The sequence below is a fragment of the Musca autumnalis genome, unplaced genomic scaffold (genome assembly GCF_047663935.1).
Source record: "Musca autumnalis isolate F117 unplaced genomic scaffold, ASM4766393v1 scaffold_4, whole genome shotgun sequence".
In the NCBI taxonomy this organism is placed as follows: domain Eukaryota; kingdom Metazoa; phylum Arthropoda; class Insecta; order Diptera; family Muscidae; genus Musca; species Musca autumnalis.
The window spans coordinates 140,744,299-140,770,002 of NW_027411977.1; the positions used below are offsets into that span (position 1 = coordinate 140,744,299).

Here is a 25,704-nt window from a genome sequence, read left to right on the forward strand (position 1 = left end):
TTTTAAGGAATTTTTAAGATATTTGCCCCATTTGACCACCGAAGATTAAAAGAAATTTATAATCATGCCCCATATAGTACGCGCCACTTTAAGATATTTTGAATGTATTAGTCCCATTTGACCACCGAATCGGTTGCAATATGGTATTTTGTGTTTCCAGAGTTAAAGAAACATTTTTACCAAGTTTTGATATAGCCCCATAGGACAGTATCTCCCGATTTTCTGTATTTGTAAGGTTTAAGCTTTATTATCCAACCAAAATGGCTGAAATTTGATATTTTGTCCTCCTTTGGTATACAAAACTTTCTTCCGGAAATTTATCGGTATCGGTCCACGATACCCATAGAACCGTACATCCCAATTTTCGGTAGTTTGAGGGTCGTGTCCTCAATATTCCACCGAAGTTTGTGGTATTTGGTATTCAGTGTTAGCTGGGGTGCAACATTTTACACCTAAAATTGTCGGTATAGGTCCATGTCTACATATAGCATCCATAGAACGGTAACTCCCGATTTTCGGCATGTTTAATGTTGTGTGCTCAATATCCAATTGAAATGACTGACATTTGGTAGTTAGTCTTTGTCATTATAACACCGAAATGGCTGAAATTTGGTACTTAGTCTTCGTTTAGGGTATAAAACGTTGCACCTGAAATAGGTCTGTTTAGATAAATGTCTTCATATAGTCCCCATAGAACGGTACCTCCCGATTTTCGGTATTTTGAAGGTTTTAACCTCATTTTTCCACCGAAGTGTCTGAAATGTGGTATTTAGTCTTTTTCTGGACTACAAAAATGTATAACACCGAAATGGGTGCAAGTTGGTACTTAGTCTTCGTTGAGGGTATAAAACTTTCACCTAAAATTTGTCGGTAAAGGTCCACTTCTTCATATAGCCTCCATAGAACGGTACCTCCCGATTTCCGGGATTTTGAAGGTCGTGTCCTCAATATTCCACCGAAGTTTGTGATATTTGGTATTCAGTGCTAGCTGGGGGTGCAACATTTTACACCTAAAATTGTCGGTATAGGTCCATGTCTTCATATAGCATCCATAGAACGGTACCTCCCAATTTTCGGTATGTTTAATATTGTGTGCTCAATATCCAATTGAAATGACTGACATTTGGTAGTTAGTCTTCGTTGGTGGTATAAAACTTTCCACTTTAAATTTGCCGGTATAGGACCACGCCTTCATAAAACTCTCCTTCATATAGAAGGTTGTAGCCTCAATTCTCCACCGAAATAGGGGTATGAAACATTCCACCTGAAATTTGAGGGTATAGGTCGACGTCCTCAGGTACCAACCAATATACCACCGATATGACTGAAATTTAGAATTTAAACTGCAATGAGGGTATAAAATATTTCAGAAGAGAATTATCTGTATACGTCCATGTCTTCAAATAGCCCACATAAAAGCGTATTTCCCGATTTTCAGTATTTTGAAGGTTGTGCCATCAATATCCCATCGAAATGTATGAAATTTAATATTTAGTCTCCGTTGTTGGTATAAAACTTTTGACCTGCAATTTTCAGGTATTGCTCCATTTTTTATATAGCCCCATAGTAAGGTCCCTCCCAATTTTCGGTATTTTGGAAGTTTTAGCCACATTATTCAATGGGAATAACTGAAATTTGGTATTTAGTGTTCGCTGGAATTACAAAACTTATGTATTTCGCTCAATTTGGAAAATTGTAAATATTGGTCCATGTTTTGGAAATGACATCGAGGTCGGCCCTGAGCTGTTTTGTAGGGAGCATTATCAGTTGGGATATAAGCACTACTCCTGGAATAAAAAGAAGAGTTTATTACTTTCATAAACGAAATTAAACTAATTGTTCCTATTCACTTCAATACACTTTGTGGTGGAGGGTATAAATAGTTCGGCCCGGCCGAACTTAACGCCGTTCTTACTTGTTAATATTAATTTCTCGTTGGAGTCGAGCTTAATGACCGATGATTTTTGCAAGTGAAAAAGGAAAAGCAGCGACTAAGTTTGCCACCCTAGATTCAAAATTCTTTAAGACATTTTTTCCAATCTATTTTTCATTAATTTGGTACTTTGAGATTGTATATTTGAAAAAATTGATTCGACTTTCAAGTTGCGTAGCCGCTCAATCAATAGAAAGTAAACAACATTTTTATAAAGGTAACATTTTCAATTTTTATTTTCAGTTTCGGTTAAATATTTTATGAACAGGGTAAAACATTTCACATTATTTACATAAATGGAAAAAAAGTTCTCTAAATTTTCCGGTTTTAGTCCATCATTTATAAATCCACACGTGATTATTTGGCACTTTGTTAGGGAATAACAAACGAATCCGGCGTAATTGAATGCCAAACTAACTGCCACCACCTAAAATGGCTGATATGCTAAAGCCTTTCTTTCTGACATTGCTGTGGTGCTGCTGGCTGTGGTGATTTGACTCGCCAGCATTGCATGACGGTGATTGGGGTAATGCATCATTTGTGGCGATGATGGTGGTGGGACAACTGCTAGAGGTGGTAGAGGTTGTGGTGGTAGTGCTGTTGTTGTCAGTAGCCCCTGAGCTGGACATCGTTAGCACTGGTGTTGGTGTTGTTGGTTGCGTCGCAACATCTTCTTGTATTAATGATGAATCGGATGAAGAAAGATCGGCATCGTTTGTATTGCAATCGGAGGTGGTATTCGAGTTAATGGCAGTAACACGATTTGGCAACAATTCTCCACCACTGCCTCCAGCATCAAGAGACAAATGTTGTGGCAATGGCGGAAGAGGTGGTACAGGTGCTGTTGGTGGTACGATTTGATGCTGTGATGCCAAACTGGCCGCCACAAAAGCCTCATGTTGTTGTTGTTGGTGTGCGACAGCATAGGCTGCATGTTGTGGCGGGTACATGGGCTGGGGACGACCAAAATAGGAACACGCTAAATCGACCAGTGAAGGTCGTAACAACGACTGCATGTTTTGTTGGAAATGATGCATAAATGCAACGGATGTTGCATTACAGGTTGCCCCACCAGCAACATTGGCAGCACCAACACCACCATTGTGACCAGCAGCAATTGCAGCAACAGCTGCAGCAGCGGCTTGTTGTTGAAAAATATTGCCACTATTACTATTGTTAACATATTCCAGAGGCAATGGTGATGACATACTGTGGTTGGAACAGGTTTCCATGGCGTTGTTGGTGTGCGTAGATGGTGCAACACAGCTACCATCCAATGATGCATGATGGGCTGCCGCTGTATCCAATGCAGCAATGGCGGCTAAATCGTTTGAGCGTAATCGTTTAATTTGCGCTGATGTTCCACCATCCATGTCCACAATGATATGATCATTAAAGAATGCCGTCGTCACTGGTTTATCCGAACAAATTGATGATCCCGACTCACTGATTGCCGCCGATGATGATGATGAGGTTGTTGACGACGACGGTGTAGCTGTTGTCATTGTTAGTGCTGACGACGACGATGATGATTTCGTTGGCGACATGATTTCGTGTTGCTGTCGCAATAACTGCTCATCGGCAGTAGGTGATGAAGACATTTTACGCTTACAACGAGATTGACCAGTTTCACGAAAGCCTTTGGCAAAAGGATTATTATCGATTTTCAGTTTAGTAATGCGATCATTCTGAAAGAACAAAAAGAAAAAGAAAACAAATAAAAAAACAATAAAACAAATGAAAAAGTGTTAAAGCGAAAGAGAAATTTGTGAATTCAACTATCGTTAGGGTAAATCTTGCACAACCGTAAGATGATCAAAAACTATATTTTGGTCTATTATAAGAACACCCTTTGGTCTTCTATAAGAAGACAGTTGTTCTTCTTTGGAAAATCCTATTGGATTTCTATAAGCAGACCCTTTTTGTCTTCTATATGAAGACGCTTTTGGTCTTCTATAAGAAGACCCGTTAGCTCTTATATTAGAAGACCCTTTTGCTCTTCTATTAGAAGAACCGTTTGGTCTTCTTTAAGAAGACCCTTTTGGTCTTCAATAAGTAGACCCATTTGTTCTTCTATAAGAAGACCCTTTTGCTTTTATATTAGAAGACCCTTTTTCTCTTCTATTAGAAGACCCTTTTGGTCTTCTACGAGAAGACCGTTTGGTCTTCTGTGAGAAGCCCCTTGTTGGTCTTCTATTAGAAGACCCTTTTAGTCTTCTATGAGAAGACCCTGTTAGTCTTCTATGAGAAGACCCCTTTGGTCTTCTATGAGAAGACCCTGTTGGTCTTCTATGAGAAGACCTTTTTGGTCTTCTATAAGAAGACCATTTTGCTCTTCTATTAGAAGACCTTTTGGTATTCTCTAAGAAGACGATTTGGTCTTTTCTAAGAAGACCCTTTCCGTCTTCTATTTGCAGACCTTTTTGGCCTTTTATTAGAAGACCCTTTTGTTCTTCTATTAGAAGACCCTTTTGTTCTTCTATAAGAAGTCCCTTTTCTTTTCACTAATAACAGCTTTTGGTCTCTTAGAAGACTATAAGAAGAATCTCTCGTTCTTCTTATTCCAAAACGGAATTGAAGACCTAAAGGGTCTTATATAAAAATAACCTCTTGTTTTTCTATAAGAAGACTCGTTTGGTCTTCTTTAAGAAGACTCTTTTGGTCTTCTATTAGTAGACCCATTTACTATTTTATAAGAATACATACACTCTCGATCTTCTATAAAAATAGCCTTTACGTCTTCTATGAGAATACCCTTTTAGTCTTCTATAAGAAGACACGTTTGGTCTTCATTGCGAAAAGCTTATGGTTGCCCAAAAGAATGTTTTCTTTGGTCTTCCTTGTAAACATCTTTCAGAAGGATCTTCTCTAATATAGAATCTGCAAAATTACTAAACTTCCATTCCCACTGTGCGTTTTAAGCTTCCTCCACAGATGAAAGTCATCGTTGATCTTGGCTAATTAGACAACTCAGAGCAAAGAGAAATGATGATCATCAGACTGATGGCGTTTCATTCAGATCATATTAAGCAGCACACAGACAAGGAAGAGGATGCTTAACCAAGCCTGAGCCACAGACATCAAAATACAAACATAGGTAACTATTGACTAGACGTATGTATGCGTATTTGACCAACTGACTGACTAACTGTATTGGCTGGATAGTTAAAAGAAAATCCAATTCTGTTTTGGAAACAAAAACACAGCAAGAGCTCAAATTATGCCACTCATTCTTAAATGTTGGTGATTCATTGCTGAGATGTTTGTCGAAAGGAAATTGACTGACTGGCACTGGTCGGCTGGCCATTAACTAGGCAAGCTCATGACGACGACGACGTCGACGTCATCAATGATGCTGATGATGATGACAATGACTAAGGACCTGCTATGACTAAGAACAATTTTGGCAATCACCACAAAAGGCAGCGACATGCACTTCCTCGTCCTCCTCCTCCTTGGGATGTGCTGCTGCTGTTGTTTTCTTTGGCTTACTAACTAGCTTGTCTAGCCCAGCCAAGACAGACAAACATGTTGTCTTATTTGGATGGGAAAGGATGTGCGGGGCGTTACAGGCTAATTTGCTTGTTAAAGACAGACACACACATGGCGCAGCCAACCGCTGTGTCTTTGTTTGCTGCGTCTGACGTCGTTGAGTGATTTCTGTTGACTGGGTTGTCCGTCGTTCGTTGTGTGTTTTTCTTTTGCAGACTTGAACAAATTAAATAATTAACTAAATTCAAGTGGTTTTCTGGGTTTCTACCCAAAAAACTCAACCAACAACACCCCCCAATGGTTAGTGTGGTGGTCAAACAGGGTAAAAGGATGGATATCTGACTGAGTTCATCTATAATTTGCAATAGTTCTCTACATATATGACTGGGCTAGTCTCGGATGATTGAGCCAATGTAAATATTGAATGAATGGGTTTGTTTGCCAAGGTCATTTCGAGTTCCTTTTTATGGTTTCCTCTTTAAGTGAGCCAGGGAGTGAGTGATTGATTGATTGACTCTGATTTTTTTGTGCTGGGATGGCGTTGTCTACGCCTCTTAATTAGTTTGTCATTAATAAAAATAGCCGGCAATTATGTACTTAAAGATGAGTTAAGGCGTTGTTTGTGGTGTCTTGACTAGTTTTTTCTAGAATTTTTAATCTCTTCGAGGGATTCTTAAATTGCAATTCAAATTCCTTTTTATAATATGGATCCAGTAAAGAAGCCTTGCATTATTTTATGGTGGATACCGGCCAATAAAATTTCCAGATAATTTTTCAGGCTCCGGAAAGGGGTTGATAGAAATAATCTAACATGGAGCTGGATGCATGTATGCTTGGAAGAAATATTACCATATCGTGCGCACAAGTCAAATAAACACACACAGGCCATAAAGCAGAGGGTATTAACGTTATTTCCGAAGCCTGAGAATTTGACAGGGTTGCATCGCTTTTGAAATCAGGGAAATGGGTATTTAAGGATAAAGTTATAAGAAACTTTGCTTCTCTCTTCGACAAAGTTTCGCAATTGCACAAAGCAAATTATGTCCGCCTGATTTCAATAACGCCGAACAGACGAAGATGGCTCAACCGGATGCAATCGCACGGAGGTGGGTTCTTCGAAACAGGATTGACCTGGAACCACACAATGCCCGTGTTCCGGCCAGCGGCTGCCACCTCAGTGTACACATGTTTGTATTTGTATCGTTTTTCTGTGTTGGGAGCAGCAAATCCCGGAATGCCTTCTCCGGATTCTTTTGGTCCGTTCTGGGACGAAAGTAAACCCTGGACCAATTTATTGTGTTCAGTTTGTCACATCCGCATCCACCACACTCAAACTTCGGTGAGATGCAATAGATGTCGGGAGAGGGTGCAAGTTGTGGATTTCGTGAGTCGGAAAACTATCTTGATCGCGGCGGCGCAGGAAACCAAGATCAACAAGAACTGTAGTTTACAGCGTTGTTATGGTTACAACATACTGAGGAAGGATCGCACCAGAAATGGAGGTGAGGGATTAGCTTTCCAATTCCAGTCTCTTCAATACAGACCTATGTCGCTGGAGCCTGTCTCTAACGACCCGTACATGGGTCAGGGTCTAGAGTTGCTGAACGTATACATCCCGCCGATAAACAGCTGTACTCCTAGTTATAGGTCCAACAATAGTTCGATTTTGGAAGGTCATAACCATCTGGTCTTGGAGGACTTTAATGTTCATCATGAGTTGTGACATTCGATCCTCGGAAACGACCAGAGGTGTATAGCACTGGCTGAGCATATTGATACAGACCGATTTCGCATTTATCGCCCTTCACAATGACCCTTGAGGTGCTTTAGTTGGTGTGTTTGCAAAAGCCCAGTATAAAGCAATGTCTCGGATCGTTCGAAATTTTTGATGCGGGTTGTCTTTAAGGCCCTTTTTGCTAGGGTACAATTTTTATACCCTCCACCATATGGAGGGTATAATTAAATTTGTCATTCCGTTTGTAACACATCGAAAAATATAAAGTATATATATTATTGATCAGCATAAAATTCTATGTCGATTTGACCATGTATGTCTGTCCGTCCGTCTGTCTGTTGAAATCAAGACACAGCTCGCAATTTTAAAGATAGAGAGTCAAAATTTGGTACAGAAGTTTTAATTACTTGCAGGATGGTTGGTATTGAAAATGGGAGATATCGGTCCACGTTTTGATATAGCCCCCATAGAACGGTACCTCCCGATTTTCGGTATTTTTAAGGTTTTATCTTCATTATCCTACCAAAATGGCTGAAATTTGGTACGTAGTCTTCTTTAGGGGTATAAAACGTTCCCCAGAATTTTGTCGGTATCGGTCCACACCTTCATATAGCCCCCATAGAACGGTACCTCCCGATTTTTGGTATTTTGAAGGTTTTAGCTTCATTATCACACCAAAATGGCTGAAATTTGGTACTTAGTCTACGTTGGTGGTATAAAACTTTCCCCCAAAACTTTGTCGGTATCGGTCCATGCCTTCATATAGCCCCTATAGAACGGTACCTCCCGATTTTCGGTATTTCGAACGTTGTGGCGTCAATATTCCACCGGAATGGCTGAAATTTGGTATTTAGACTTCGTTGGGGGTACTCAAACTTCCCCTTTAAATTTGTCGGTATAGGTCCACGCCCCCATGGAAAGGTACCTCCCGATTTTTCGTATTTTGAAGGTTGTATTTTAAATATTCCACCAAAATGGCTGAAATTTGGTATTTAGTCTTCAATGTGATATAAAACTGTTCGCCAGAAATATGTCTGTACAGGTCCAAGCTTTCATATTGACCCTTTTCTGACTAAAATTCGTCGGTATAGGTCCACGTTTCGATATAGCCCCATAGAACGGTACCTCCCGATTTTCGTAATACTGAAGATTGTGACGTCAATATCCAACCGAAATGGCTGAACTTCGTTATTTCGTCTTCCAAGAGTTATAAAATATTCCAGAAGAGTATTATCAGTATAGGTCCACGTCTTCCTATATCCCCATAGAAGCGTACTTCTTGATTTTTGGTATTTTTTAAGTTTTAGCCATATTCTCTTCTTTGAGCCTAAAAACTTTCCGTCAGAAATTTGTAGTTATAGATCGACGTTTTGAAATAACCCCCATAGAATGGTGCCTCACATTGTTTTACCGAAATTGCTGAAATTTACACCTTTTTCAGATGTAATTCGAATCATTTTAGTTGTAATTCGAGAATTCCATTTGTAATTCGTAACATTTTATTTGTATTTCGATTATTCTATTTGTAATTCGTAACATTTTATTTGTAATTCGAGAATTCCATTTGTAATTCGAATTATTCCATTAGTAATTCGAATTATTCCATTTGTAATTCGAATTATTTTATTTGTAATTCGAATTATTCCATTTGTAATTCGAATTATTCCATTTGAAATTCGAATTATTCCATTTGTAATTCGAATTATTCCATTTGAAATTCGAATTATTCCATTTGTAATTCGAATTATTCTATTTGTAATTTCAATTGGAATAATTCGAATTACAAATGGAATAATTCGAATTACAAATAAAACAATTCGAATTACAAATAAAATAATTCAAATTACAAATAGAATAATTCGAACTACAAATAGAATAATTCGAATTTCAAATGGAATAATTCGAATTACAAATGGAATAATTCGAATTTCAAATGGAATAATTCGAATTACAAATGGAATAATTCGAATTACAAATAAAATAATTCGAATTACAAATGGAATAATTCGAATTATAAATGGAATTCTCGAATTACCAATAAAATGTTACGAATTACAAATAGAATAATCGAATTACAAATGAAACGTTACGAATTACAACGGGAATGTTTCGAATTACATGTGAAAAAGGTGTAGTATTAAGTCTTCTTCATACACGAAAGGAAACTAATTATTCCAGTTTACTTCAATACAACTTGTGGTGGAGGGTATAACAAGTTCGGCCCGGCCGAACTTAACGCCATTCTTACTTGTTACTCTTTAAAATCTTGACGAGACGAACTAAAATGGGTACATAACATACAAAAGTTTAAATATGTTGCTACATTTTTAACGAAGGTTCTCCCATTGGTCCTGTTTGAAGCGATATAATGTTTTTCGAGGGTAAATTCATTCTTTCTGACATAAGAGCCCAATAGCTCTAACAAAATCCTACGGTGACCAGCTAAAATTACTGGTGGACACGAGAACTATCGAAGGCAGTGACTAACCTTGATTTAAAATCTGCACATTGCAATAATTCTTTCAAACTTAAATGAAGTTCGAAAATTTATTATATCGGACAACTACTTCTGATTCCTCTCTCACAAAATTTCAAAATTTGCGGTGAAGTGAAGTGTAAGGGCAGTTCATCGATTGTTTTAAAATGTTCAATGAAAGTATTCCTTACGGTCTTGTAAATAGCCATATATATATTTTTTGAACGTTACCAGATGGATCCAGCACTGGGATTCTCTAACACATTTTTTGGTTATCGACAACAATCGGTAAAATTAAAATGCTTATAATTTAGTTAATTAACGAAGTTTGTCGGTAAGTTAGCAACCAAAATAAAGTATTCGCTATGTACTACCGATAGCAACAGTGTTGTCAACTTTCATTTGTACTTTTCATTCATAATTCTGCGTTTTAATTTTACCGATTTTTGTCGGTAACCAAAAAATGCCTTAGGGAATCCCTCTACACGTCGTTCATTTCGTTCGTCGGTTTATTTTCGTTTAATATTACGTTTCACTGAGCTGAAAGAACTATGTCCCTCGTTCATCCTAATCAAATAGAAGAGTTATATGAACGAGTGGAGCTAATTGAACGACATAATCTAAATGAACGATATAAACTAATGAGCTACATAGGTTCCGTTCGTCATTTCATGGAAACATTTCTTTGAACTAGATGTGGTTAAAGGGCTTTAGATTGCTTGTTGTAATTTTTTAGGGAGAAGGGCTTACATACTCAGATAAGTGGCTCAAATTTTTTGAAATTATACATTTTCAATATATGTATACTTGTCTCCGGGAAATCAGTAGTTGGGGATCTCGATATTTTTGGCAAATTGTCGAAAATTATCGTAATTGCTTTTAATGACTTGGCATTAGTTGTGTCTTTTTACTTTTTCAATAATAATTATTCAGTAACTTCTTTTCAGAGAGTAAGAAAGATTTTACTCTTTGATACGAAAATAGAGAAAAAAGTAAAAAGACAGCATTTAGTAAACTTTAGCAAGATAACAGTTGATAACCAAAACAAAAACTTTGGCGCCAATGCATGAAAGAAAAACTAACTCCAAAGCAATGAAAAAGCAAAATAAATAAAAAATAAGTAATATATTAATCAATAAAAATAGCTGAATCCTAATATTTATAGTATTTTTCCACACAAAAACAGATAAACATTGAGCAGCTGACCATTAGCAGATGATTAAAAAACAGCTGATCCAACTTGCTAAATGTTGCTGGGAAAAATTCTTTCAGCAATTTCTCAGCAAACAACTGTCAAAATTGTTCTCTCACTTCGCTCTCTTTTACTGAACTTTTGTGTAAAAAGACAGCGTTTAGTAACATTTCGTAATAATTATTACAAATTATCACGTAAAAAGACACACCTATTAATAATGGATTCTGCATCTTAGGTACTTGTGAACTGTGGTAGGTAAAGTTCTAGGGCGAAGTGAAACTTTTTCGAATTGAGAGACGCACCTTCTGGATTTATCAAAATTTCCCCTTGAAAGATGACAGAAATTCGCTTTTTGGAACTTGCACACAGCTTTCACTAGCAGTACTAATTTCTAATCTAAGAAATTGACTTCGATGATGTCGGGAAAAAAATTCTCAGAAAACTTAAGCCTCTAACAGGTTAAATATTTTCACGACGCACAGTGCTGCCGCTTCCATACAAAAGTGGACAAAAATAGAAGGAGTTGACCTAGGTTGATAAATTTTTGCACAAATACTTGTGAGGGCATAGGAATGAAAAATTTCAACTTTGGTCCATATCGGTGAGATTTGGATATAGCCCCCATATATGTCTTTCCCCGATTTTGCTATAACTCGGCCAATTTTGATCGAATAGCCTTCAAATGTAATATGTAATATTTTCTTAGGCACCTGAGGAGCTCTACCGATTTTCAAAAATTGGTTCAAATTTGGATATAGTTCCCATGTATATCTTTCCCGATTTTGCTATAAATCGCTCAATTTTTGAGAAAATAGCCTTCAAATTTGATATGTGGTATTTTCTTAGGTCCCTGAATAGGTTCACCGATTTTCGTAAAAATCGGTTCAGATTTGGATATAGCCCCCATATATATCTTTCCCCATTGGGAACCCCAAATGTCAAATTAACAGGGGCCTGAGGAACCTCCCATGTTAAATTTGAAGGATATTCATCAAAAATTGAGCGAATTATAGCAAAATCGGGGAAAGATATATATGGGGGCTATATCCAAATCGGAACCGATTTTTACGAAAATCGGCGAACCTATTCAGGGACCTAAGAAAATATCACATATCAAATTTGAAGGCTATCCGATCAAAATTGACCGAGTTATAGCAAAATCGGGGAAAGATATATATGAGGGCTATACCCAAATCTGAACCGATTTTTGTGAAAATCGGTGTAGCTATTTAGGTGCTTAAGAAAATAACACATGTTAAAGTTCAAGGCTATTCGATCAAAATTGAACAAGCTGTAGCAAAATCGGGAAAAGATATATGTATATGGGGGCTATATAAAATCTGAACCGATATATCTCAGAAGGTTGCAGGGATGGGCAGAATTTTTTTACACATTTCGCTTCGGAAGAGACGTCCAATTAACGGAAACCAAGAGCCAAGGTGGCAATAGGTGGCAATCAAAAGATATACTCTACGAAATATTAAGAATTAATACTTTTTTTTATCAAATATAAATTTTTACTTCTTGATAACGGTACTTTGCCCATGTGCAGTTGATGTCAACTTTTTGTACTAAAATTTTTTGTTTATAGCCCACCCATCAAATCCCCATCCAAAACTTTTAATATTATCAACAAACTTTTCAGAAAATGTTATTTTTAATGTCGTCCAATTTTCATATGAATATCGCTTTAGATTATCTGGGAAATATTTTTCATATTTAAAGAGCTATAACTTCATTATGGATGCATATATCGACAAAATTCTTTCAGATTCGTTGTATCGGATGTGTTTACTGTAAGAAAAAAACATAAACATATGTAAAAGTTAACATCACATTTTTTTTATTTTTGTCCTCGCGGCAACACTGTGCGACGCGATTGTCAATGGGGTATACAAATTATTTAAAATTAGCTTTTTTAAAATTGATGGAATTTCCTGATCAGGTGGATATGACTATGACCCAAGACTCGAGAATACTCAGCAAATACCAGATGGTTGTTGCCTGTATCCTGTATTCATAATCCTTAAATTATAATTTTTTTTCACAACTACTGAACCATACAACTTAGTCAATTTGAACTCACCTGATATGCTGTGACAGCAACAAATTCCGTTTCCGGAAATACAAAAGCCTGCTGAGGTGCCCATGGTATTTGGGCCAAATCAGAAGTGCGTATAACATGTATCCGAGGTTGATATTTGTGCATGCTGGCCAAGACAATCTATGAAGAAATAGAAAAAAAAAACAAATAAAACACAATTAATTATTAAAATCCATTTGAAACAAAAAACATCTTTTCTCTTTTCCACCGCTTCCGCCTACTTACTTGACCGCTATTGTCCAAGGTGTTGTTGGTCAATTTCACTTTATTGAATAGAATTGGCTGGGCTTGCCAATGTGAACCGGTGGCTGGACTATCCGGATGCAAGTACATGCGCTGCGGTGACTGTGGCTCAGCACCGCCAGCTGGTACCCACTGTGAACCGGAGAATTTATAGCGGCAATCACCAATTGGTACCATTTCCAGAAGAACACAATAATTGGTGTCATCATCCAGGCCGGACAAAGACAAGCGCATGGATGGGAACATACGTCTGCAAAGGACAAACAAAAACAAAGGATAACATAAATAACAATTCTAAAAAGAATACAAGAAATAATAATGGCGGTAATGATGATGATGACTCCTATAACAAGGGATGTTACCGCACATTTTCTAGATAACCAAGCATTTTATTTGTTTTATACACAGCTTATTTACGATAGAAAACAAATGTTCAAAAAAAACTGAAAATGAACCAAAGAAATGGAATCGTATATCACATTGTCTGAGGTTCGTTCGTTCATCCCCCACCTTACGTCAGCACCAGTCATTGATATCGAAGCAGACGACGAGCTATTGACTGATGGCAAGTGGGCGTTACAAATATTTAATTGTGCGTTTTACAGCGTTTCATTTGTAAAACGTTTGCGCATGCGTCCTCTGCCAGAGTGTGTTTCATTGTTTTCCTTTTCTGTTTTTTCCATGGAAGCGTAGGCGATTTAGTGTGTAATTAATGTTGTTATAGCGCCGTTCTCGTTTTGATATTCCTTTTTTGTTTAAAATTCTTAAAGGAACAGTTCTGAGCTCAAATAAACATAAAGGCGCTCTCTATGTTATTTCTAACAAGAAAATGTGAAATGGAAACAAAGAGGAATGGAACCAAATGCTAACTTGAAGCTCAACTCCTGGTTAATATAAAAACTACTACTACAGATGGGAGCAAATTAAAAAACGACAAAAAAGAAATAACTCCCCGCTAAAATTTGAAAATGCGATGAGATTTATGTAAGTTTTGTTTACCCTCCACCATAGTATGGTGGGTATATTAAGTTTTTTTGTTTGTAACCCATTGAAATAATCATTTGCGACCATATAAAGTATATACATATATTCTTGATCAGGATAAAATTCTGAGATGATCTAGTCATGTCCGCCTGTTGTAATCACCCTAGCGTTCGCAGTAATTGAGCGATATTTTGTGGATTTTAACTACATTTTTGACCAACTTACCCGCAATTGAACATTTGAGGTTCACAGTGGTCATAAAACATATCCACTAGAAACCGTCAACATAGGTCCATGTTTTGGTATAGCCCGCATATAACGGCACCTCCCGATTTTCTGTATTTTGAGGATTGTAGCTACATTTTGCGACCGAACTACATGTAATTTGACCTTTGAGGCTCCCAGTGGTCACACAACATCTCAACCAAAAACTGTCAACATAGGTCAATGTTTAAAATTGGTGCCTACGAGATAGACCTAGAGCCTCTGTGAAGGGCAACTACTCTCTAAGAGCCCAATAGGTAGTCCCCAAGGGTGGCTGGGCGACGCCTGATATCTCTGCTCCCCTGCAATGGTGTATCACGGATTGAGCTGTCAAGACGTGAACCACGTAAAACTTCTTGATTTCACGTCCCGTCTACTTTCGCTAACACTCATGCCATAGAAAAAATATTTGTCGGAAGGGTATGGTAGAAATAAATCTAGCAGCGTCTGACCAATATTGGGCGGCTTGCTGGTCTGCGTCAGATTCCAGGAGGGGCGGCAACAATACATATTTTTCGCCTTTATGGACCTTAAGATCGAGATCAGTAAGATCTTAATTATGGAACATGAATAAGTGGAGCGAAATCTTACTGAAATAACATCTAGGCAAATACTGCATCTCCGTCCTATAAAAAACTAGCAAGTCTTAAAGAACGCTATCAGTTCCGTCGCCACTACGTTGGGTGTGAAGGTCCAGGCTTGTTGTGGTTTATATGGGTTCAGTGCAGAACGCAGTTTCTCACAAAAATTCTGCGTCTACCATCGCATGGCCTCCCTGCTTGCATAGACAACCATTATCATCCCGACTTAAAGTATTTTGAGGCTTTTAGCTAAATTTTCTGATCGAATTAGCTATAATTTCGGATTTAGGGTTTCCAGTGGTAAAGAAACTTCTCCACGAAAAATTATAGACATAGCCTGGTTTTAAGACCGGCCTGGCCGAACTTTACACTTTTTTACTTGTTGTTTTTTTTTCAGTGGGAAGCCAATACTTCCCGAGATAAAATGTCCCAATATTAGGGTCATTCCTTCATACACCTTTCGTAATAAATCTTATAATAGCCTTTGTTGAAAGTATTTAATTTTATTCTCCACACTTCTCTCGATAATGGCCCGAAGTGGTGTTATTTTTGGTCTAAACTGTGTTGATTGGGTCTGCCAGTGGAATAAATACGCCAACTGTTTATAATACCCACCCCTAAAAGACTGAAAGTTTATTTAATTTGTTAACTACGAAAATGGTATTTACTTTCAAAAATCTGCGTCTACCCTGGCATGGCCTCCCTGCTTGCATAGACAACCAGCACATCGGTATGTACTGAGATAACGGCTTCCAGTTTGGACCTATTTACAAGTTAAATGGTGAAATAGAAGGAGAAGGAGCGAACAATCCTTTTAAGTCCAGCGGAATAACAAAACGTACTCCATCCAATGTGGTAAACAGCGGGTTTTTTTCAAAAAGGAACAACAAGGGAGACCAAAACGGAGAAGATGATGATCTACATATTGGTCGTCAAAAGCTAGAAGAAGAAGTGCAATTGCTTCCCTGTTTTCTTTCAGCTGATGGCACATGGCAACCGAATGCATTAGGTTATCCCTGAGGGTTTTGTTAATATTTTTCGCGTCACTCACTATCGAGTTCATCGCGCTTAGCTTGTTTCCGAGTTTAATAAAAGCAAAACCTGAACAACCTGTGTCACGTCCACATGAAAGGAAATAAGACTGTGTGCTCTTATTTTAGAGGCATACGTCTGCCATCTGTTGCTTATAATATCAGGGATATTATGCGAACGTCTAGTGCCTATGATCAACGAAATTATTGGGCCATACCAATACGGCTTTAGACTTGGCAAATTCACCATTGAGCAGATATTTACCCTAAGCAAATCCCAGAAAAGACCCAAGAGATGCAGATCGACAATTACCATATTTTTGTCGCTTGTAGAGCAGCCCCTTACGTTCACTGGTATTCTAAGCCATGTCTGAGTTTGGTATCCCCACAAACTCATTCGGCTTTTAAGATGACCTTTCGTGTGACCTATTGAAAATTCTGCAGGAAAAGTTGAATGAGATGAAGATCTTAAAAGAAATGGCACATTTTACACCAGGCGATATTGACATCATGATCGATCAGTAAAAAACTAACTGATACCTTTAAGAAGGTTAAATGATAATCTGCGGAAGTGGCTCTGGAAGTTAACGGCAATGAGACCTCAAATTGGCCTCATCGCAGTTAACTGCCAGACGCGAAATGAGTCCCTAGAACTTGGACCAACTGTGGTTCATATAATTTTGAGGTAGTTAAAGACTTCGTCTACCTCGGCACCGCCATAAACACAAGAGACAAGATCAGCTGTGATATAAGAATAAAAGTTCTATTGACCGAGAGATGCTACTTTGGTCTAAGTAAGCAGGTTAACAACAAATCTAGATCTCGTAAAATAAAAATCGCAGCCTACAAAACATTGATACTACCCGTTCTAAGATATGGTTCCGAATCCCGGGTACTTGTGCAAGCAGATAAGGCAGTACTTAGGAGTGTGAGAGAATTATTATTATTTTTTTGAAAGATCTACGGGCCAATCTTCTTCCGAATCACGGGTACTTGAGCAAGCAGATAAGGCAGTACTTATGAGTGTGAGAGAATTATTATTATTTTTTTTGAAAGATCTACGGGCCAATCTTCGACGAATATCGTCGTAAAAACCACGAGCTGTATCGGCTACACAATAACACCAGTATAGTTAATGGTATGAGATACAACGATAGCTAGACGATGTTATGAGAACCACAAAAAGGCGTATAAATACGAACCGCATGGCGGTACACTCGGAACTTGAAAGCCGGAGTTTCGATAGAGTAAATAAGTGGGAGATGCCGTCAAAAACACGACTAATGTTTACTGGGTTATAATATATAAACTGTATTATTTACGCTTCTAAATAAGAATAAATTCTTAAAAAGTATTTTGACCAAATCCACTTAATTATAGTTAAATGGGTGTGTGTTTTCAATACAAAATGCCTTGGAAATTGGTATTTGTTTATAATTCTAAGAAATTTTACAACATTCAATGATTTCTTTATGTCGTTTTCAAATTATTTCGTTTTACCAAAGAACGCAGAGAAAGACTCTGTTTTCAATAACCTTGAAAGCAATTAATGAACTCAATCTAGGTTCAAATCCTACAAACTGTTCAGCAATTTAACAATTCAATTAATTAATCATTTGTTGTTCGAATTGATCCTCAAGCATAAACCTCAACAACATGCAGCAAACAACAATATCATTGAATAACAACAACAGCATTCAAAAAACATTTCAGTAATAGAGGCCCAAAAACAAAGATGCACCTAAAATACAACACAAGGAACACATCAGTAGCAACAACAACACCAAAAAGAACGAGGTCATGCATTTTCATGCGATATAATTTAAATTGGCGCCAGATACCCCTGGCCACCTGCTGTTACTGCCAACCGCAAAGCATCCTTGTTAGCATTGCAAACCTCAAATAACAACACCCATACCTGAGCGCCAACACGCACATAGAGCATGGAAAGGGCAACCAAAAAATATTGGTTACTAATTTCAATGCTACAACAGCACATGCGCCTAAACATCCTTACCTATGCACTATAGGTAATTTGCCCTGTTTTTGAGGCAAAAAGTCGATTTTGCAACTTTTAATAATAATAATTTTTTGATTGGCATTGAAAAAAGAACATGTCAAAATTTATTAATATGAATGATATTTTTCAAAATAGCGTCATTATCGCGGTTTAAATTGCAGTCAAAGTGAGAATTTCGAAGAAGAACTAAAAAATATGTATTGTAAGGCATATTTCAATGTATTTAAAACCGCGGAAAAATAAACCAAATATAAATATATTTAAAATGGAATAGATTGGCAATAGCGAGAGGAATTTATTTAATATATAATAAAGCTAAACATTTTGGGTAGCGACCAAAAAACACAAAAAGTCAGAAATAAATATTTTATTTTTCTTAAACTCACTTCATATAGACTTATACTAAATTGGCCGTGTTTGGCCGTGATTTTGCCACCTAGAACACATTACTGAAAGTCTTCTGCATTGGTATTACTAGGCTTCAAAACCCGATTTTGCCCGTTTTTTGATATTTATGAGATTTTATTAGGTTACGTCTCAATAAAAAGCCTTAAAATTGTGGAAGTTTGGTTTGAGGAAATAAATAATAAATGTAAAAATTATTGTTGTTTACAACTTCATTGCAAGTAAAATAAGTAATGGCGACAAATTGTTCGGTGTATCCGTGATTTTTTATAAACGGTGCGGCAGTAGTAAGCGTTATTTGATCTCTCTATTACATATTAATCATTGATACGGTTTAAAGTAGTACTAAACTCGTCTTTATTAACGAATATTCAAAAAATATACAATACTGTAGTAACAATTCGGTGGAAAATCTACTCGCGGGGACAAAATTTGTCTTACTTACTACCGTGATCGTTTTCATCAGTTTGTTATGTATAAGAAAACTAATCCAAATGGCATTGGAAAAAATAGCTTTGTTTGTTATATACGTAGTTGCTTATAACCGTTGTTCCTTATATCCGAATTTATCTGTAAAAATCTTTGTTTTATCTCACTTTTACACATAAATAACTTAAAAAGTTACAAAATCCTTTAATTCCGCTGTTATTAATTTTTGTCTCAAAAACAGGGCAAATTACCTATAGTGCTATGGCTAAATTTCAAAATCAAATTGAAATTGAAAGATACACAAAACAGAAGAATAACAACAACAATAACAAAATCCTTAGTGAAACAAAATGAAACTGAAATTCTGTATTTGTTTAAAATGTGAAGAACAAAACTCACGATTCTAATTGATACAATCGCATTGAATTCGATGAATATTCAGTTGTGATCATTGAGTAAATATAACATTGAAATTTTAAGGTTTCAATTTGGTCTAATTTATTGTTTATTCGTTTAAATGTCCAACGGTAGGATACGTAGACACTAGGGTGGGGCGATTAAAACAATTTATTATGCCCTTCGCGTTTCTGATTCGTGGGATTGTACAGAACAATAAAGTCCACTAGACCATATGTCTACGGTGAAAATTGGTCCTCCCGATATTGACTTAAAGTTTTTTTTTATTCACGAGGAGAAAACTGATTGAAGGAGCGTCCCATTACTTTTGCAATGTACTAGAGAGTTCTTAATTATTGTTTTGGCTACAATTTATGTCTTAGTGTTGGTTTGAAAATCTCAATGGTTTGGCTGTTATATGCCAAAATATTCAAAAAACGAGGATAAAAAACTACAAACTTGTTCAGTACAATCCCAGGAATCAGAAACGCGAAAGGCCCAATACGGTGTTTTCCTTCCATACAAAACGGCCCGGCGTTTTTGTAGTATTACTTGTTTAGCCACAGAAATGAACTAGTAAAAATTTCTCTTCGATTGGACAATAAATGTGGACTTTAGAGGAATTTCGTAAAAATTCACCTTTGGCCCATACAAATTACTATGGAAACTTTGAGGCCCCAGTGGCACGTGTTAACATATTCCGATGGTGCTCAAATTTTGGCAATCTTAAAATCTAATAAAACTAAACACTTTAGGAGGTGCCGCATAAAAAATCCGACATCGATGTTTTCCATTTCAGTTAAAACCACTCTAGTATGTATGTTTGTGGTTGGCAAAATCATTGGTATTTGCAATTCAAAATCAACTTGTAGCACCTAGGAAATTCCATACGTAGTAAAAAGTACATTAGCTTCGTTCCAGAACTTTCTTAATTGTATTTGTTTACTTCGGTGTCATGCTACAGAATATGTGTCTTATATGTCGGACTAAAAATATATTTCTACTCCGAAAAGTGGCCGAATTTTGTATTAATCAGCAGAATTTGTTGTGATTTTCGCATAAAACTTTCGAAAATATTCAGGTCTTTTACCAAAATTCGGATCAAACATCCGATAATTTCCCGAATATCGAATCAAAAATCCGGTAATGTTCCGAACTTCGGATAAAACATACCGCAATTTTCCGAATTTCGGAACAAATATCCGATTTTTTTTTTGAAAGTCTGAAAAAGTATTCGAAGTTCATCCTTTTTCTGCCAATTTTCGAATATTTCTTTAAAGTTTTATCCGAAATTTTGCAGAAAATGGAAAAACTGTAACGTGACAAGTGTCACATACATACAACAACACCTACGGTCTTCCCTTACCACCATATTAGCAATGAGTCGATTGCACTCAACAGCATCTCCATCTACGCCAGTCATGAAGTCATTTGCTTGCTGTGCTCAATACACAATAATTCGCAATCACTCTGTACAACGTAAGCCTTTAGTATTTTGGTTTTCGCTGTTGGAGTGAGCTTGCTACTGCTGGGGGCTTGCTATCTACCAAGGCATTCCTGGGTGGCTTGTTGCGTTGGCAAATTTTGGAAGGGACTACCCATTGTGGCTGTCCCATTAATAAATTGCACACAGTGAATTCTGTTTACTGTCCCCCACAGAGACTTCGGTTTCCTGTTCCACACAGAGACTTCGGTTTTCTGTTTCACACGGAGACTTCCGTTTCCCGTCCCACACGGAGACTTCGGTTTCCCGTCCCACACGGAGACTTCGGTTTCCCGTCTCCCACAGATACTTCGGTTTCCTGTTCCACACAGAGACTTCGGTTTTCTGTCCCACACGGAGACTTCGGTTTCCCGTACCACACTGAGACTTCGGTTTCCCGTCCCACACGGAGACTTCGGTTTCCCGTCCCACACGGAGACTTCGGTTTCCCGTCTCCCACAGAGACTTCGGTTTCCTGTTCCACACAGAGACTTCGGTTTTCTGTCCCACACGGAGACTTCGGTTTCCCGTACCACACTGAGACTTCGGTTTCCCGTCCCACACGGAGACTTCGGTTTCCCGTACCACACGGAGACTTCGGTTTCCCGTCCCACACAGGGACCTTGGTTCTTTGTTCCTGGATATACGCAGTAGTCTGTATGAGTTCGTAGCTGTAATTAGTGTTGTATAGTAGTCGTTCCGAACAAAACAGCAGATCGTCGTCAACCAGCCCGACATCAATCAACACGTTCCCGATCAATACTGAAACGAATCAGCAACCAGAATCGTCGCTTCCTATCATCGATAACTATCGTTATCAGCCAGCATCGTCATCACCGATCCCCGCTAACCATCGGCGTTCCCGAACACCCCCGAAACGTCATCACTGAGCGTCGTCACCCGTCGCCGTTCCCGAACAACTTCGGACGAGTTACCGAACATCACCGAATCGTCGTCACCGAGCTTCGTCAAGCGTCGTCGTTACCGAACAGCATTAGCCGAGTTGCCGAATCGTCGTCACCGATCTTCGTCAACCATTTCCGTTCCCGAACATCACCGAGCTTCATCAACCATCGTCGTTCCCGAACAGCTTTTGCTAGTTGCCGAACACCAACACATACGAGTTGATAAAGTTCCCGATCACCTATAAATCGTCATCATCTGTCCTATCAGCATCCTCCGCTCCGAAGAAGGGCAAAGTAATAATATCGCATTTCATTGAAGTAGAACATACTACTATTTAGATCAATAAATATCCTATTGAACCCCTAGAAGGGATAAAACTAGTCTTTTATTTCGTAAGGTTTAGTGGGTCCTTATGGAGACCCTGGACGCGACTGGACTTACCCCAGCCGACGAGAAAACCACGTTACAAAACTTCCTCAAAATTTCCAATTTTTTTGAATGTTTTACGAATTGATTTAGAATTCGGAAAGAAACTCGAATATTCCTTCCGATTTTTTCCTACAAAATTTACCAAATGCGAGGGCACCTTCACACAATTTTGTTCCCATTTGGGCATCACAATCGGAAACTTGTGCAGAGTTTCGTTCCCAACTCGGAAAAAAATGTTAGCTGGGTGGTATCGGCTAATGTCATCATACAATGCCGAATGTGCCTTGTTGCAATACGAAATCTAGGCATAGTTTGAAACGCCTTTGGACGTATAGAGCTGTTGAATGCTGCTATGTAGTAGACAAAGAGTTGGTATATGTCTATCTACCTCTCATGGGTCTTTTCCCAGGATTTGCGGCAAAGTAAATATCAAGGCAAGGTCAAATATCTGGTCGATGTTGGAGTAGCCAGGTCTGAATCCGCATTGGCATGGGTCAATTATTTCATTCAAAATAGGCTTTAGTTGTTCCCACAATACTCCAAACCTTTCGTATATTCAATAGGGATTAGACATGTGCCCCTATACTTTGAGCATACAGTTTTATCTCCTTTCTTGTGGGTGGCACACAGGATGCTCAGGTTCCAATTACCGGGTATGCAATATTCCTAGCTGATGCATACTCCTTATCAGCGTGCCGCCTCCGGTTTTGAACACCTCGGCTCCTGCTCCTTTAATATTCTCCAGCCGGTATATTGATGTACTCATCTTGGCCGTAGGATCTGCGATATCTTCGTCGTTTTCGACATTAAATTAAAAAAAATGTTCCTTGCATATCTTAAGCACAATATCTGTATTTGTTACCAGATGGTGATCTGCATCTCTTGGATCTGTTGCAGGTGTTTTCCGTAAGGCAAGGTCTAAAGACGCATTGATATGGAACGAAACGGTGAATTTTATTTCGACATTTTGAATGAACAGCAAAATAAAGCAAAATAGTTTATCGAAAATAATTAATATCTGTTTGCAGAAAATAAAATAAAACTCATCAACAAATTAACAGCGACATTTTGTTGCTAAATAATCGATGCGTACGTATAACACAGACAGTGTTATAAGCATAATTCTTAAATGTTAATACCACACGTTTCAACTAATTTCTTGCTCTTGCGTCTACGAAGAGAGAAAAGGCGACAGATTAGTTATAATGACGACAACAACAACAACTTTTGTCTTTTGTCAATAATAACAAATTTGTTTAATTAAGAATTCAAATTAAAAGACCCATTTAAATCGCTAAAAAGACACTTGTAGCCAGCCACTGCTTCATTGTGACCAGCAGAAACAGCAGTAACCATTCCGAAACCATTAAAGATTTCAATCTCTCAAGACCAAAGATTTATATGTGCTACCAAAAAAACGATCACAACACAAGTCATGAATAATGTATGAAAGGTCCAAAATCGCTTTACCACAGTTTTAAGCCAAGAAAAATCTACGGTGGCTTGGAGATCTCAAAAAAATAAGCTGCATTTTGGTGTTTTTGGTCTTATGATAAAGAAGAAGAAAGTCTCATTAAAAAAAAACTACAATAAATTTTAAGACCATTAATTTATGAAGCGTGTACATACGAATAAAGCCTTTGCTTGCAGCCTCACTCGTAAAAAACACTAATATTTTACCATCAAGAGTGACCTACAGCTATGGGATGCCAGTAACGACAACAAGTATGCAACATTGTTGTTTTTGTTATGTGGCTTTGTCGCCATACACTCAACTGGCTAATGGCGGGTGGCTTCTTCTTGGTATATATTTCAGCTTAGCTGTGAAGCGATCAAAATCTTCCTTCTTTTGTTGGCTGTCGTTAAAAGTGTGAAATTGTTCGTATTTAATGTAACGAGATGACATGCTGTGGATATTGTCAACAATCTCGGATCAGTGTTTGGTTGGTATTTAGCGGGTGAATCGTTTTTGTTTTATAAATTATTGCCATTTAGCAGAAGGAAGGGTTGCCAAAGCAGTAAAAACAAATGATTATTTAGGCTCAATGAGATATTTACAAAACGATTTTATTTAGTAACGATCAATTGTAGAAGCTGGAGAAGAAACTTGAAAATGTAACCTTAGATTCCGTCCTTACCAAATGGGATTTTTTTAATACTATGAATTTTGCCAAAAGGCAGAGAATCGGACCTCCATCGAAGCCTAGGCTTACCCATTCTGCGTGTATTTGTACGCCATTTTAATGGGTTCATCATTGCTCATTCTTATAGAAGGGTGTTTCTTAAGACCCCTTCCAAAGTAAAGGGTGCTTATTAAAACCCTTTTCAAAGTAAAGGGTGGTTCTTAGACCCTTTCCAAAGTAAAGGGTGCTTCTTAAGACCATTTCCAAAGTAAAGGGTGCTTATTAAGACCCTTTCCAAAGTAAAAGGTGATTCTTAAGTCCCTTACCAAAGTAAAGAGTGCTTCTTAAAACCCTTTCCTAAGTAAAGGGTACTTTTTAAGACCCTTTCCAAAGTAAAGGGTGCTTCTTAGGACCCTTACCAAAGTAAAGGGGGCTGCTTAAAACCCTTTCCTAAGTAAAGGGGGCTGCTTATAACCCTTTCCTAAGTAAAGGGTACTTTTTAAGACCCTTTCCAAACTAAAGTGTGCTTCTTAGGACCCTTTTTAAAGTAAAGGGTGCTTCGTAAGACCCATTCCAAAGTAAAGGGTGCTTCTTAGGACCCTTTTTAATGTAAAGGGTGCTTCTTAAGACCCCCTCCAAAGTAAAGGGGGCTTCTTCAAACCCTTTCCTAAGTAAAGGGTACTTTTTAAGACCCTTTCCTAAGTAAAGGGTGCTTCTTAAGACCCCTTTCCAAAGTAAAGGGTGCTTCTTAAGACCCTTTCCTAAGTAAAGGGTGCTTCTGAAAACCATTTCCAAAGTAAAAGGTTTTTCTTCTTAAGGCCCTGTCCAAAGTAAAGGGTGCTTCTTAAGACGCATTCCAAAGTAAAGAGTGCTTCTTTAGACCCTTTCAATGTAAAGGGTGCTTCTTCAGACCCTTTCCTAAGTAAAGGGTGCTTCTTAAGACCCCTTTCCAAAGTAAAGGGTGCTTCTTAAGACCCTTTCCAAAGTAAAGTGTGCTTCTTAACGCCCTTTCCAAAGTAAAGGGTGCTTCTTAAGACCCCTTCCAAAGTAAAGGGTGCTTCTTAAGACCCTATCCAAAGTAAAGGGTGCTTCTTAAGGCTCTTTCCAAAGTAAAGGGTGCTTTTTAAGACCCCTTCCAAAGTAAAGGGTGATTCTTAAGACCCCTTCCAAAGTAAAGGGTGCTTCTTAAGACCCTTTCCAAAGTAAAGGGTGCTTCTTAAGGCTCTTTCCAAAGTAAAGGGTGCTTTTTAAGACCCCTTCCAAAGTAAAGAGTGCTTCTTAAGACCCCTTCCAAAGTAAAGGGTGCTTCTTAAGACCATTTCCAAAGTAAAGGGTGCTTCTTAAGGCTCTTTCCAAAGTAAAGGGTTCTTCTTAAGGCTCTTTCCAAAGTAAAGGATGCTTCTTAAGGCTCTTTCCAAAGTAAAGCGTGCTTCTTAAGACACTATTCCAAAGTAAAAAGTCCTTATTAACCCCCT

General features: G+C 37.9%; 1 protein-coding gene across 1 annotated transcript in view; it reads right to left on the reverse strand.

Moving 5' to 3' along the window:
* Positions 1-2,139: 2,139 nt before the first annotated feature.
* The window catches only part of Doc2 (Dorsocross2), a 41,884-nt gene continuing 18,319 nt past the window's right edge, over positions 2,140-25,704 (reverse strand). Inside the window, exons 3-5 of the mRNA XM_073980328.1 lie at positions 13,161-13,428; positions 12,918-13,055; positions 2,140-3,621 (exon numbers count right to left, since the gene is read on the reverse strand). Coding sequence (XP_073836429.1) covers positions 2,347-3,621; positions 12,918-13,055; positions 13,161-13,428 — 1,681 coding nt within the window. The 3' untranslated portion in view covers positions 2,140-2,346. The remainder of the gene's footprint in view (positions 3,622-12,917; positions 13,056-13,160; positions 13,429-25,704) is intronic.